This window comes from Pogoniulus pusillus, chromosome 16, assembly GCF_015220805.1.
Source record: "Pogoniulus pusillus isolate bPogPus1 chromosome 16, bPogPus1.pri, whole genome shotgun sequence".
Taxonomy (NCBI): domain Eukaryota; kingdom Metazoa; phylum Chordata; class Aves; order Piciformes; family Lybiidae; genus Pogoniulus; species Pogoniulus pusillus.
Window position 1 is genome coordinate 7,826,920 of NC_087279.1, and position 14,046 is coordinate 7,840,965.

The 14,046-nt window shown below is 47.0% G+C and overlaps 1 protein-coding gene across 6 annotated transcripts in view; it reads right to left on the reverse strand.

Moving 5' to 3' along the window:
* Window positions 1-14,046, reverse strand: part of HDAC11 (histone deacetylase 11) — a 54,711-nt gene that overhangs the window by 4,766 nt on the left and 35,899 nt on the right. For all 6 annotated transcript variants that reach the window (XM_064156306.1, XM_064156307.1, XM_064156304.1 and 3 more), the window contains 6 exons: window positions 12,113-12,229; window positions 9,384-9,426; window positions 6,154-6,230; window positions 3,428-3,490; window positions 1,205-1,301; window positions 394-572 (listed from right to left, as the gene is read on the reverse strand). In XM_064156306.1, coding sequence (XP_064012376.1) covers window positions 394-572; window positions 1,205-1,301; window positions 3,428-3,490; window positions 6,154-6,230; window positions 9,384-9,426; window positions 12,113-12,229 — 576 coding nt within the window. The remainder of the gene's footprint in view (window positions 1-393; window positions 573-1,204; window positions 1,302-3,427; window positions 3,491-6,153; window positions 6,231-9,383; window positions 9,427-12,112; window positions 12,230-14,046) is intronic.

Consider the following 14,046-nt stretch of genomic DNA (forward strand, 5'->3'; position numbering starts at 1 on the left):
GGAAGAACCCAGGAGTTGCCAGAGAAGGAATCCTTTTAAAAAAGGAAGAAATATGAGCTCTGTAAATTTTTGTGTGAGAAAGGCAGACTTGTGATATCTGGGTGGTAAAGCCTTCTGTGAAGCTACACAGAATAAACCAGCATTGCACTCTGGTACCAAAGCGAGGAGGGAAGGCAAAGTGAACTGGAGAAGGGTGCAGAAAAGAATGAGGAAAGGGAACAGATCTGTTCACTTGCTAAGAACACACATGCAGTGTGGAGACATCTGCCTCTGGTTGCAGTCTGGGTGTTCAAGAGCTGTGTGGTTTAGAGAGAAGATGAATGAGGCTGGAGCAGGCACCTGAACAACATCACTAAGAGGTAACAGGACCTAGTGAGGAGTGTGGACACAAACCTGAGGGGAAATAGCAAGTCCTCCCAGGGGATCTCCATCCAGAACATCAGTCCCAGCGTTATACACAATGATGTCAGGCTTTAATTCATTTAGGGCTCCTTCCACGTGAGTGTGCACCTTCTGAAGATACTCTGTGTCCTCTGTACCCCACTCCAATTCCACCTTGCGTTTGATGGCACCTAGAAAGAGAAGTGTTGTGAAGTTACTCACTAAGTAAAGCCTTGCTCTCAAAGCAAACACACTATTTAGGTAAGCCAGAGGGAAGAAAATACCAACACTTGTGGAAACTTGGTATCTACACTGCATTGCCTCACACCCTTGGATTATTCATCTGCTTGTTTGCCCAGCAAATGTAACCACAATGACCTTGAAAAAAATCCACCCAAGAGAGAAAATTAAATGCAGAGGGGGAAGGAAAAAATAAGCTGTGAGACACGAGTGGGAAATGCTACAGAAAAGCAGCTTTTATCTGCACGGCCATTTGCTCATCAGCAAAGAAATCATAAAGAGAGCTGTTAACTTCAAACTAACCTAAGTGTGGCATAGGGGAAAGAAAACACCGAGTTACTACTGCAGAGGAACAGCTGGGGCAGGGAAACCCAAGCTAAGTATCAGTTCCCAAAGTGAAGGCAAAGAGGGGAGTGTTCACACTGCTGTGAGATCAGTGACCGCTGCAAACCTACAGTTCAACACGAAACGCAGAAAGATCATGTAGTTAGTGTCGTTGCAAGGGAGATGATGGAATGAGGAAGACATTTAACAACACAGCAGGCCCTGTGCATTTTGGAGTGTGAACTGCAATCCCACTCACGTTTAGCAAAGCCATCCCCTGGGTAGATGTATCTGTTGTAGGCATCCAGGATGTACACCCGATGGTCGTCCATGAAGTCCCTCTCGTGGCCGTTCCCCTGCAGGACAGGCAGAGTGAGTGAGCCGCTGCTGCCACACACTTCACTGACCTCGATCTGCTCGAGGCATGAAGACTACACACATCTAAGGGTATAACTCCTGAGCCATTCTCTTAATTATAGCCTCCATGGTTGTTCTGAGATGTAGAGTGCTGGGGGCTTTGACAGCATCAGTGTGAAAGCTGCAGGTGTTATCGAAGGCATCCTCTTTATATCTCTGCAAAGGTAACTGGGAGAGGTCTTGGGGCACAGATAAGAAACCCACAAAAATTAGAAGATTAGAAGCTGATTGTCTTCAGCAGCATCACAAAGGCAGCTGTGACTACCACATAGATCTCTCACCTTCCATTTGTGCAAAAATAAATGTCACTTTCTGCTGCTGTGGGGACACTCATGTTTGTAGACAAGGATTAATGAATCACTCAAGCAGACTACATCTCTCCAGGTCATTCAAGCCCTGGAGACAGAAGTAATCCCTGGAAAAATTACAAGCCCAAAAGACCCAGGAGTTTAACACCATCAGTTCCCTACAGGAAGGTTGTATGGGGTATAAAGGTGGACACTCAAGAGAAAACTCCAGTTCTGAGTATTTCCCCCTCCCTCATTACTGAATTTAAACAGGATTGGTTTTGGCTCTCATTTAGATTCTTTCCCCCACTGCTACAAGAATCACCACTTGCCAACGACCCCTAAGTTAATTAACAATCATCTCTTCACAACAAACCCTAAGTTAATTAACAATCATCTCTTCACAACAAACCCTAAGTTAATTGTGTTGTAATCAGAGAATCACACAGGACCTCCAGCCTCTGACCCCAGCAGAATTTCATTGAGGCTATAGGAACAGACACTTCCACAAAGAGACTTTCTGTATTCAGTGAACACAATTCATGACCCTGGAGAGTTGAGCTTCTGCTACAACTTCCCTTCCTGGAAACAACCAACCAACCAAAACAAGCAAAAAATCGAATCCCTGGGCTGCAGCTGGTCAGTGTGACTGGAAAAGGAATGGCAAGTTGAAGTCTGTTTCTTTCTGTTAAAGAATGGCAGCTCCTACTGACTTCTTCAGCACCTTTGGTCCACAAACTGCTCATGGACAGGAGTCTGGGAGCAAGAGAGCCTCTGGGTAAGCCGTTGTCTTATGAAGGGTGAACATCCCCAAGCACCATGGGCTGGGACACTTTTGGGAGAGCATCTGCACACTTCAAAAGGATCTGCTGAGTTACTGCTTCACACACCTCCCACTGCCCAAACAGGAGACAAAGGCTGCTTTGGTGAGCATACTGGGACTACCTGCATGACACCTGGACAGCAACACAGATCCCACAGATCCTAAACCAAGAAGCACCCAAAAGAGGTAGAAAACCCCACAGCTGGCAGAGATGGCTGAACAGCATCATGACCAGAAACCACCTCTCTAGTTCTCAGGCTGTCTCCTTGTGTCCTGCTGATTCTGGGATACCTTAACTAGCAGATAAGAGAAATGAGAGAAGATGACAAAGCACAGCCACGAGGCTTCCTCTCTGCCATGGAGCTGCCCACAAAAGGGTTATTTGCACCTCATAAATGATCTTAATACTTCAGGTTGGACCTAATTTCCGTGCATTCACTGCCTTTCTCCAAATGCCATTTCCTCCTCTCAGGAGTTGCTCTGGAAATCCTGCCAGAGCTGAGCCCTGCTCTCAGCACCCATAGTAAATCTCTTCATTAGCAGAGGAGTGATGGATCCTTCACCTCCGCAGCCTGCAGCCAGGCTTCCCTTCAACCACCGAGGTCAAATCCATCCCTGCCAAGGCTGCTGCCATGAGCATGCCTCTGACCTAGCTGCGGCTCCGTGTTTAGGGCTGGTTGGCTCTCGGGACTCATCTGCCCGTGACACCCTGCCTGAAGTTCAGCCTATTCCCTTTCACCACTTGATGGGGCTGCAGCTCAGCTTAATGTCATCAAAGTGCCTTCAAACAGCCCTTGGACCAGCAAGGGATGAAGCTGTGCAGTTTCCACCAGCTGCGGTTCCCTTTGTGTGCTGGGAGCAGGCAGCTTCAACTGCTATGAGAAGAAAAAGTGTTTCTCACAGGCTGTGCTTCAAGCAAAGCATCTGCAGCAGGGCACAGAGGTCAGCAACTCACCTGGTGAGCATCCAGATCAATGATGGTGGCTTTGGACACCCCTTGTACTCTTTCAAACAAGAACTGGATGTAGGAGGAAAGAAAAGATGGAGAAAGTTCTGAAGTTAGGTGGCAGATTGAAGCTTGCCCAGTAAGTTACTGCTGTGATCTGGGGGCGGTGCACATCCAGTTCCTTCACCAGATAAACAGCTAAAGCATCCCAATAGATGTAATTACAACAGCTCTGCCTACTGCACATGAAGTCAGAATTCTGGTGGCTATACAGCAGAAGGATCAATACATTTCCACTAGATGAAATACATCAAATGTGCACTTCACAGTTCTCTGTGCAGGTAGCAGCCTATCAGCAGAGAAAGCTATTGGAGAGCAGGAAGAAAGATTTCTGCTCATCTCAGCAGACACAGCACAGGTTTTAGGACATGTCTCCCTGCAGCATCACTGACTGGTGAAGCAGACTCCACAAATGAGGCACAAGCACAATGGCACTGGAGAACATGGAATCACATGGAATGAAGAGAGTTGAAAGGGACATCCAGAGATCATCCAGTCCAACCCTTCTGCCAGAGCAGGATCACTTAGGACAGGTCACAGAGGAATATATCCAGGTGGGTTGTGAAAGTCTCCAGAGAAGGAGACTCCACAGCTTCTCTGGACAGCCTGCTCCAGGGCTCCAGCACTCTCACAGCAAAGAAGTTTCTCCTCATGTTGAGGTGGAACCTCCTGCACTCTTGCTTATACCCAGTGTTCCTTGTCCTGTCACTGGGCACCACTGAGAAGAGCCTGGCATCTTCTTCCTGGGGATGTTTAGTCTGGAAGAAAAGAGGCTGAAGGGAGACCTCATTGCTCTCTACAGCTCCCTGAAAGGAGTATAGATCTAGGTCGGTGGTGGTCTCTTCTCTCTAGTAACAAGTGATAGGATAAGAGGAAAAGGCCTCAGGTTGGACATTAGAAGAAACTTCTTCCCTGAAAGGGTTCTTCGACACTGGAAGAGGCTGCCCAGGGAGGTGGTTGGATCCCCATCCCTGAAGGTGCTTAAAAGAGACAGAGCTGTGGTGCTGAGAGCCATGGTTTAGCAGTAGCCTTGGTGGAGATAAGAGAATGGTGGACTGGATGATCTTAAAGGGCTTTTCCAACTGAAGCAATTCTACGGTTCCAAAGGAACAGCAACAACTGTGGGCTGGGTGAGGGTGGAGCAAGAGCTGCACGAATCCTAATACATCAAGGGGCTGACTTCATCAGACACAAAGGGCAGCACAAGTGAGGCTCATGAGCAGGAAGGGAAAACAGTCACTGGTGGCATCCAAGTGTATAAGCCACCACTTAAGGAGAGCTTCTGTAGGGACTGTCTGCACTAAAGCCTCCCTTAGTAACAGACTGCAGTTCTTATTGCACAGCTGTGAAGAAAAAAGGGCTTCTTCAATTCTTTGAGTCTTAACTCTGCAAGTTACTATCTTGAAGACATCAATGGTAAACCCTCAAGAATTTGTATCAACTTAGCCATGCTGACTCCTCAATCTGTATGCTAATGCTGGGGAAAACACAGCCCTGTGGATTGCTGTTGTACAGAAGGGAGGGTGTTGTGGCCTGTTGTGTGCTGCAATCTGTACAGCTTGTTGATTCTCACTGCTGCTTCACACACGTGCTGGCACACAAACCTACCAGAGGACAGCTAAGAGAAATCAGCCCTAATTGCAGGAGGCTGCTGCTCCAGCATTTTAACAGCTAAATGCCACCTGGATCCATTCACATCCAGGGATTATCTTGGAGGCAGTCACATTTTTATTCATGAATGTGAACCCCTCTCAGCACTGTGCAGAGCCTGCTTTAGAGAGAGGATTTCTCTCTGCATTCTTCTTGACTGTAACGACTGAGACTCCTGGGGGATTTTCAGGTTCAGTTGCAAGGCTGGGGATAATTATCCCTGAGGAGATTAAAAGTCACTGTGCTTTGATTTGGAGTAATTAGTTCATAGAATCATGGAATGGTCTAGGTTGGAAGGAACCTTAAAGCTCATCAAGTTCCAACCCCAATATCATGAGCAGGGACATTTCCCACCAGCGCAGCTTGCTCAAGGCCTCATCCAATCTGGCCTTTAACATCTTTAGGGAGGAAGCATCCACAGCTGCCCTGGGCAACCTGTTCCAGTGTGTCAACACCCTCACTGTAAAGAATTTCTTCCTAATCTCGCATCTGAATTTCCCCTCTTCCAGCTCAAAGCCACTGCCCCTCATCCTAGCAATACAATCCCTTGTCAGAAGTCCCTCCCCAGCGCTCCTGTAGCCCCTTACAATCATAGAATCAACCAGGTTAGAAGAGACCTCCAAGGTCATCCAGTCCAACCTATCATCCAGCCCTGTCCAGTTAACTAGACCATGGCACTAAGTGCCTCATCCAGTCTGATCATCTTTGCAGCTTCCTCTGGAAGCAGTTCCACGTCCTTGTGCCGAGGGCCCCAGAGCCAGATGCAGCTGACCTTTTTCCCAGGAAGACTTTTCCCAATGCAGTTGTAGTGGTTGATATTTACATTGACAACTCTGACTCCTGCAGCTCTTTCCTTCCAGTTAACAACACTGCACATGTGTTCTGTTGTGCAGCACCAAGTGCCACACCATATTCCCATCAATAGTAGGGAAGGGATCTTTTTCCCTCCCATTAAGATGTACATGATTAGTGTATGTGGATGTTGCAATAATGGTAGAACATTCTGGTTTAAGAGTATTGCTTACCTTTATAGCCAGGGTGATATCAGCATATGCACAAAATCCTCCACCTTTGTCACTTGAACAGTGATGGAAACCACCCCCTGAACAGAAAGGTGTTGAAGAGGTGAAAAGTTTATATTAAGGCCCATAGATGGTCTTTACAGAGATCATTATAAGTCAGGCATCTCTTTAGCAAATACCATGGATAGAGCTGGTAAACCCTCACCTACCCCCACAAAACATCTAGGGCTTCTACACTTATCTTCTGTGTGGCTGACCAGACCATCAAGCAAAGGATGCTTGGATTCAAAGGAACAAGCCCCTTCATCTAGCAGCCAGCCAGTGAGCAGATGGTGCCTCCATGTCAAAGCTCTGCATGCTCTGCTCCCACAGGCATGCTGGAGTTCACAATGAATATGGTGGGGAAGGCAGAAGGGAGATCTGGGAAGTTCATTTCTAGGCTGAACAACCCCAAACTAAACAGTGTGGTGTCAGCATTATTTGCACATGGTCCTGTCCTCTGCAAGCACTCAGACCAGAGGAAGCCTGAAGAGCACTTCTTTGAAATGCAAACATTTCTCCCAGGAAAAGCCTACTCAGATCTCTCCTTTCCAAAGCTATATTTTATATACCATAAAGCAGATTTTTTTTTGCTGAGGAACCCACTACAAGTATTCTAAGGAAGAAAGCTGACAGGCTCACTTTAGATATCAGTCAACATGATGAGATTTAGGGGTTGGTTTTGATGTCTACTGAGTTTTGAACTGTGGACAATCACTTTGTAGATGCCACGTGTTAGAGACGACAGCAAAACCCCAGATGAACACAACAAGCTGAGTCTTGCAGGCCACAAAACACTGCTTCAGGAGTTGGCTGCTTGTGCACTGCTATTTGCCAGCAGCAGGAAAGCAGATTTGTATTCACCACATTCTTCAGAATTCACTCATTCAAGCCTTTCTCAGGAAAAACTGCACAGCCAAAAATAGACACCAAATGCCACAGCTCTGCTCTGCAGTGTGGAAACCAAGCCCTTCAGCTGGTGGAATCAAATCAGCTGAGGATACAACCCCGTGGAATGCATGACAATTAGTTTAGAATTTAATGAAATCAAAGAGTTGCTTGAAACATTTACACTTACCTCAAACTTTTTTTCCTTTTAATTACTTTAGCCAAAACACTTTACCTTATCTATGACATCATGTCCTTAAGTGGGTCCCTTTTCTCTTTCCTACCTATGGTATGTCTCTAACTGGGTCCCTTTTCTTTTTCCTAGCTATGATATCATGTATCTAACAGAGTCCCTGTTTTTCTTTCAAAAAGTACTGTATTTAAAACAAATAAAGTATTTCCATCAAGCTAGGAATCTGTACTTCCACAGAGCTAGGAGTCTGTATTTCCATTGAGCTAGGAATCTGTACTTCCACTGAGCTAGGAGTCTGTATTTCCATTGAGCTAGGAATCTGTACTTCCACTGAGCTAGGAGTCTGTATTTCCATTGAGCTAGGAATCTGCACTTCCACTGAGCTAGGAGTCTGCACTTCCACTGAGCTAGGAGTCTGCACTTCCACTGAGCTAGGAGTCTGCACTTCCACTGAGCTAGGAGTCTGCACTTCCATGGAGCTAGGAGTCTGCCCTTCCATGGAGCTGGGAATCTGCACTACCATGGAGCTAGGAGTCTGTACTTCCATGGAGCTGGGAGTCTGCACTACCATGGAGCTGGGAGTCTGCACTACCATGGAGCTGGGAGTCTGTACTTCCATGGAGCTAGGAGTCTGCACTACCATGGAGCTAGGAGTCTGCACTACCATGGAGCTAGGAGTCTGTACTTCCATGGAGCTAGGAGTCTGTACTTCCATGGAGCTAGGAATCTGTACTTCCATGGAGCTAGGAGTCTGCATTTCCATGGAGCTAGGAATCTGTACTTCCATGGAGCTAGGAATCTGTACTTCCATGGAGCTAGGAGTCTGTATTTTCATGGAGCTAGGAGTCTGTACTTCCATGGAGCTGGGAGTCTGCACTACCATGGAGCTAGGAGTCTGTACTTCCATGGAGCTGGGAGTCTGCACTACCATGGAGCTAGGAGTCTGTACTTCCATGGAGCTAGGAGTCTGCACTTCCATGGAGCTAGGAGTCTGTACTTCCATGGAGCTAGGAATCTGTACTTCCATGGAGCTAGGAGTCTGCACTACCATGGAGCTAGGAGTCTGCATTTCCATGGAGCTAGGAGTCTGTACTTCCATGGAGCTAGGAGTCTGTACTTCCATGGAGCTAGGAATCTGTACTTCCATGGAGCTAGGAGTCTGCATTTCCATGGAGCTAGGAATCTGTACTTCCATGGAGCTGGGAGTCTGTACTTCCATGGAGCTGGGAGTCTGTACTTCCATGGAGCTGGGAGTCTGTACTTCCATGGAGCTAGGAGTCTGTACTTCCATGGAGCTGGGAGTCTGCACTACCATGGAGCTAGGAGTCTGTACTTCCATGGAGCTGGGAGTCTGTACTTCCATGGAGCTAGGAATCTGTACTTCCATGGAGCTGGGAGTCTGTACTTCCATGGAGCTAGGAGTCTGTACTTCCATGGAGCTGGGAGTCTGCATTTCCCTTGAGCTAGGAGTCTGCATTTCCCTTGAGCTAGGAGTCTGTACTTCCATGGAGCTAGGAATCTGTACTTCCATGGAGCTAGGAGTCTGTACTTCCATGGAGCTAGGAATCTGTACTTCCATGGAGCTAGGAGTCTGCATTTCCCTTGAGCTAGGAATCTGTACTTCCATGGAGCTAGGAATCTGTACTTCCATGGAGCTAGGAATCTGTACTTCCATGGAGCTAGGAGTCTGCATTTCCATGGAGCTAGGAATCTGTACTTCCATGGAGCTAGGAATCTGTACTTCCATGGAGCTAGGAGTCTGCATTTACTAACCCAGGAATTTGTATTTTCATTCAACTACAAAACTGCCTTTGCATTCAACTAGAAATCTGCATTTCACAAACCAGTGGATTTGCATTTTATTAAACTATAAACTTGCATTTTATTAATTTCTACATGAATATTTCCTTCAGTTATTGTTTCTCTAGAAAACTGCAAGCCACTGCTAGTGGATGAGAAAATAAACACAGTGCTTCTTTCTCATTTTTCCCTTTCAAGTTGAGTTGAGTCACTTTCTGCTGTTGTGAACATGCTCATGCTACACACACCCAGCAGGATTTCAAAGCCACTATTTCAGGTCCCATTTTTTTTCATGCACTGCTTTTGTACTTACCCACATTGATTGCCCAGCCTCGATCAACAGCAAGTTTTCCTGCCTTGAGAAAATGACAGTGAGAACTTCAAGACTGAAGGTGGCAGCCATCTGACAGTGCCTGTTCCCACCCCAGATGCGACCCTGGGCACTGAGACATGCCCACTGAACTTCTGGATGGTTTTACCACTGCAGATCTCAGATACCAACCATATAAAGTATCTTTGGCAGAATTAGTTGAAACATCATTTCAAAAAGTGCTCTCTCCTCTGTATTTCATTCTCTGGCAGCTGAATAGGTCTAAAAGTAACTGCACTCTGAAGAGATGGACACTGGCCTCCAGCAGGGAAATGGGACAGGGAAAGCACAAGTGCTAGAAGAGGGAAAAGTCAGCAAGGATCTCCTAATGTCCTTCCTGCTCAGAGAAAAATAGGAAGAATTGAAAATAAAAGTACTGAACCAGCTGAAAATAGAGATTAGAATAGTTACAGCTGGGGGTGGGGAGAGGAAAGTGCCACAGTCTGACCTCTCCTGTGACTTCTGTCAGCTTGTAAATGCTCTAACAGCACAGTCCAGAAGAGTAGCAATCCTGCTCCCTCCAGTATGCAACAGCTGTGCCTGTGCCTCTCCTCTGACCTCCAATGACATCCAGGGAAGTAAAGGTTGGCACAGAAGAGATAGGCAAGGATTAAATGGTGAGCCCTTAATTGAAACACCTGACTTATCATAGAATGGTTTTGGCTGGAGGAGACCTTTCAGATCATCAGCACCAGCCATGAACCCAACACTGCCAGGGCACCACTAAACCACATCCCTCAGCACCACACCTACACAGCTTTGAAACCCCTCCAGGGATGAGGCCTCCATCACTACCCTGGGCAGCCTGCTTCAGTGCTTGACAACCCTGGCTGGATCTGATGATCTCAGAGGTGTAATTCCAGCCTCACTAATTTTGTGGTTCTGTGAAACCTTTCCATGAGGCCTTGTTTTGGCCAGGAAGAGGCAAGGAGGTATTTTAGTGCAGTATTGCTGAAGTGCTGTGTTAAAACAAAAGAAGATATTACTAGCCATCATGAAAAAGAGAGAGAATAAAGGTAACAGCAGCTTCTTCTTTTCTGTAATCACGGCAAGAACATTTCACACTTCATATATGAAAGGAAATTTGGCCAGTTGAGAATTCTTCATCATCAATATTTATATCTGAACAGTTCTAATTTAGTAGCAAGCAAACCACTGGGAAGGTAAACATCATCCTGTTATGAATGTGCTAACTTACACAAATGAGATCTGCAGAAAAGATTGGAGGCTCTGAGCTAGAAAAGCCATTAAGTCACAGGGAAAGCACATTAGCTGTGATTTAGTTCACTTCCTAGGGATTCCTCACCAAAAGCAATCTTCCCAGATTGCTAAAAAAATCATTAAAAGCTGCAGAAACTCAACAGGAGCTTTCATGATAAACAGGACCATCAGGAACAGCAGAAGATTCTGCTGCTCAGTGGTACTGTACCAATTTTAGTGCCTGGTGAATCAAAGCTGCTTGGGAAGGACAGGCCTGCCTCCCATTGTGAAAATAAAGCGGGGGAAAGGACAGCATAGGGCAGCAAGATCGATCCAGAAGTGACTGGTGATGTCAGCCCTAGCCGAGGAGGCATGAGACAAGACATCACAGGCGGTTAGTGCTCATCTGCTGTTCCCCCAGGGCTCACTTTGGAGCCACTTCTGTATGACATCTTCATCAGTGGGCTGGAGGAGGGCACTGAGGCACCCTCAGAAAGTCTGCAGATGACACCAAGCTGGAAGGAGTGTTGGTCTGCTGGAGGGTGCAAAGGCTCTGCAGAGGGACTTGGACACTGTTGATGAGTCACAACAACCCCATGAATGCTCCAGGCTTGGGGCAGAGTGGCTGGAAACTGCCCAGTAGAGAAAGACCTGGGGGTGTTGGTTAACAGCTGGCTGAAGATGAGACAGGGTGAGCCCAGCTGGCCAGGAAGTCCTGATCCTGGCCTGGATCAGCAGCGTTGTGGCCAGCATGAGCGGAGAAGTGATCATGCCTCTGCACTCAGCATTGGTGAGGCCACACCTCGGTACTGGGTTCAGTTTTGGGACACTCACTACAGGGAGGACAGTGAGGAGCTGGATGGAGAATCCTAGAATGGTTTGGAAGGTTCCAACCACCCTGCCATAGACAGGCACACCTCCCACTAACCCAGGATGCTCAGGGCCCCATCCAGTCTGGCCTTAAAGACCTCCAGGGAGGGGCCATCCATGACCTTCCTGGGCACCTGTTCCAGTGTCTCCCCACTCTGACTGTAAAGAATTTCCTCCTGATCTCCAACCTTAATCTCCTCTCTTCCAGCTCAAAGCATTGCCCCCTGTCCTGTCACTGTAGCCTGCTGCGGTCCTGCTTGGACACTGTGATCCTGGGCAACCTGCTGTGGATGACCCTATTTTAGCAGGGGGGTTGGACAATCCTCAGAGGTCCCTTCTAATAACCACCACGGTGGGATTCTGGGATTCTTTTCCTTACTGTCACTTCTGCAAATCCCAGACTATAAAAGCAGGTCTGTCCTTCACCTTGGGACCTGCAAAGAGGTGTTAAACTTTGCTCTCACTTAGGACTGCACACCAACTCCTTTCCCTCTGCAGGTCTCCAGGGCTCAAGTTATTTAGCTATACATAATCTTACACCTCACAGGTTTATAGGGATCACCAAGTTTACCTAGGGTGAAAGTGAAGCAAGAGCATCTTACCATTATTGTTCCTCCTGTCTGGGTCCGTAGAGGTTTCAAAACTCTCCTCTGGACAATAAAATTGGGAAGAAAGGCCACTGGTGGAATTTCTGTGATGGTAGCCACAACAAACGACCACTGCAAGAGGAAAAGCAGAAGTTCCTATTTACATAGCCCACCTTGATGATGACATTTAGATCTCCCAGCAGTATCACAGGTCCTTAGCAAGATCTGCAATGTTTTTAGATGGAACTGGCCACAAGAGTCCTTATCAGTAACCTCCAATAGGTTTGTCCTCAAGCTCTTAACTATGACAATCATCACTTTCAACCACCATCAGATTTTCCCATCAAACAGTAGCAACTCAGGGATTTTTCAGCAAGGTAGTGTTTCAGACAAATCTGATATCCCTGGGCTGGAGAGGAAGAGCTGCAAAATGTCCTTCAGCACTGTTAATGGCAACCTGCACTTGGGATCTTGTTCCAACCTAAAATACCTTTTCTGGTGTCAAGTCAAAAGGATACACCAAGGAGAAAAGGAAAACAAACAAACAGACAACTCCACTAAGAAGTCTAAATATGAAGGTGAACACAGTGCAAACTTCAGGATGGAGAAGTGATTAACAGCTCTTTTAACATAAAACCCTTCTGCAGAACATCTCAAGGAAAGGTCCTGCTAAAAAGTCCTAGCATCAAGAGTAGGATGTGAAGGTTAGAAGTGTTTGCAGTCTATAAATGCTGGTTTGCAAACACCTCTGGATCACTTCAAAGAGCTTCTACTAACATTGCTACCAGCCAGAACACTTCTAAATAGATTTCAAAGACCAAGTCACATGGCAGAATTCTCCCCTTCATCCAACACTGGAACATTCAGGCACCCAGCAGGACCCATTTTTCAGCCTGCACAGGGATGCTGAAGGACTCCAGTTTTCTCCAGCAGCAGGAAGTGTGACTGGACTCAGGATTACTGGGAGCTAGCTGGTTACAAATGGGAGGATGGACAAGTGGCCAGTTTTGAACCAAAGACAATCACAGGCCCCTTTCAAGGTCCTTTGCTCATCAAATAAGCTCCTCAGTATCAATGTTTCAGCTACAACTAGGCTCTGGGCAACCTGACCTAGCCAAGGATGTCCCTGCTGACTGCAGGGGGGTTGGACTGGATGGCCTTCAGAGGTCACTTCCAACCTAGACCATCCTATGATTCTACAAAGCACAACTGGGTGAGATGGAGGAGTGCCACAATCCATCCAGTTCCCATTTTAAGCTCATTTTAAGTTCATGTTAAGCTCTTTTTACTTCTCTAGTTGTAAGACATTGATCTATCACACCATCAGCTCTCTATCATTAACAAAGTGCTGTAATTATTCTGTACTAAGGCAACCCTGAGAGTTGTTTTGCAGGACACTGCAGTGGTTAAACAGGCAGGGTGTGAAAACCTAGATTCTATCCTGGTCTCAAATCCTAGAATCACAGAATGCACTAGGTTGGAAGAGACCTCTAGAAGTCATCTTGTCCAGCCTCCCTGCAGTGAGCAGGGACATCTGCAACTAGAGCGCGCTGTTCAGAGCCTGACCTTGAACATCTCCAGGGACATGGCTCGGCTAACTCCCTGGCCAACCTGTTCCAGTGTCTCCCCACTCTCACTCTAAAATTTCTTCCTAATCTCCAGTCTTAATCTCCCCTCTCCCAGCTCAAAGCCATTGCCCTTTGTCCTGCTGGTACAAGGTCCTGTCAAAAGTCCCTCCGTACCTTTCCTGTAGCTCCCTTTGGGTACTGGAAGGCTGCTCTAGAGTCTCCCCAGAGCCTCCTCTTCTGCAGGCCAAACAGCCCCAACTCTCTTAGCCTGTTCCCACAGGAGAGGTGCTCCAGGCCTCACATCATGTTCATGTCCTCTGGACCCCATCCAGCAGATCCATGTCCTTCCTGTGCTGAGGGCCCTAAAGCTGGAGACAGTAC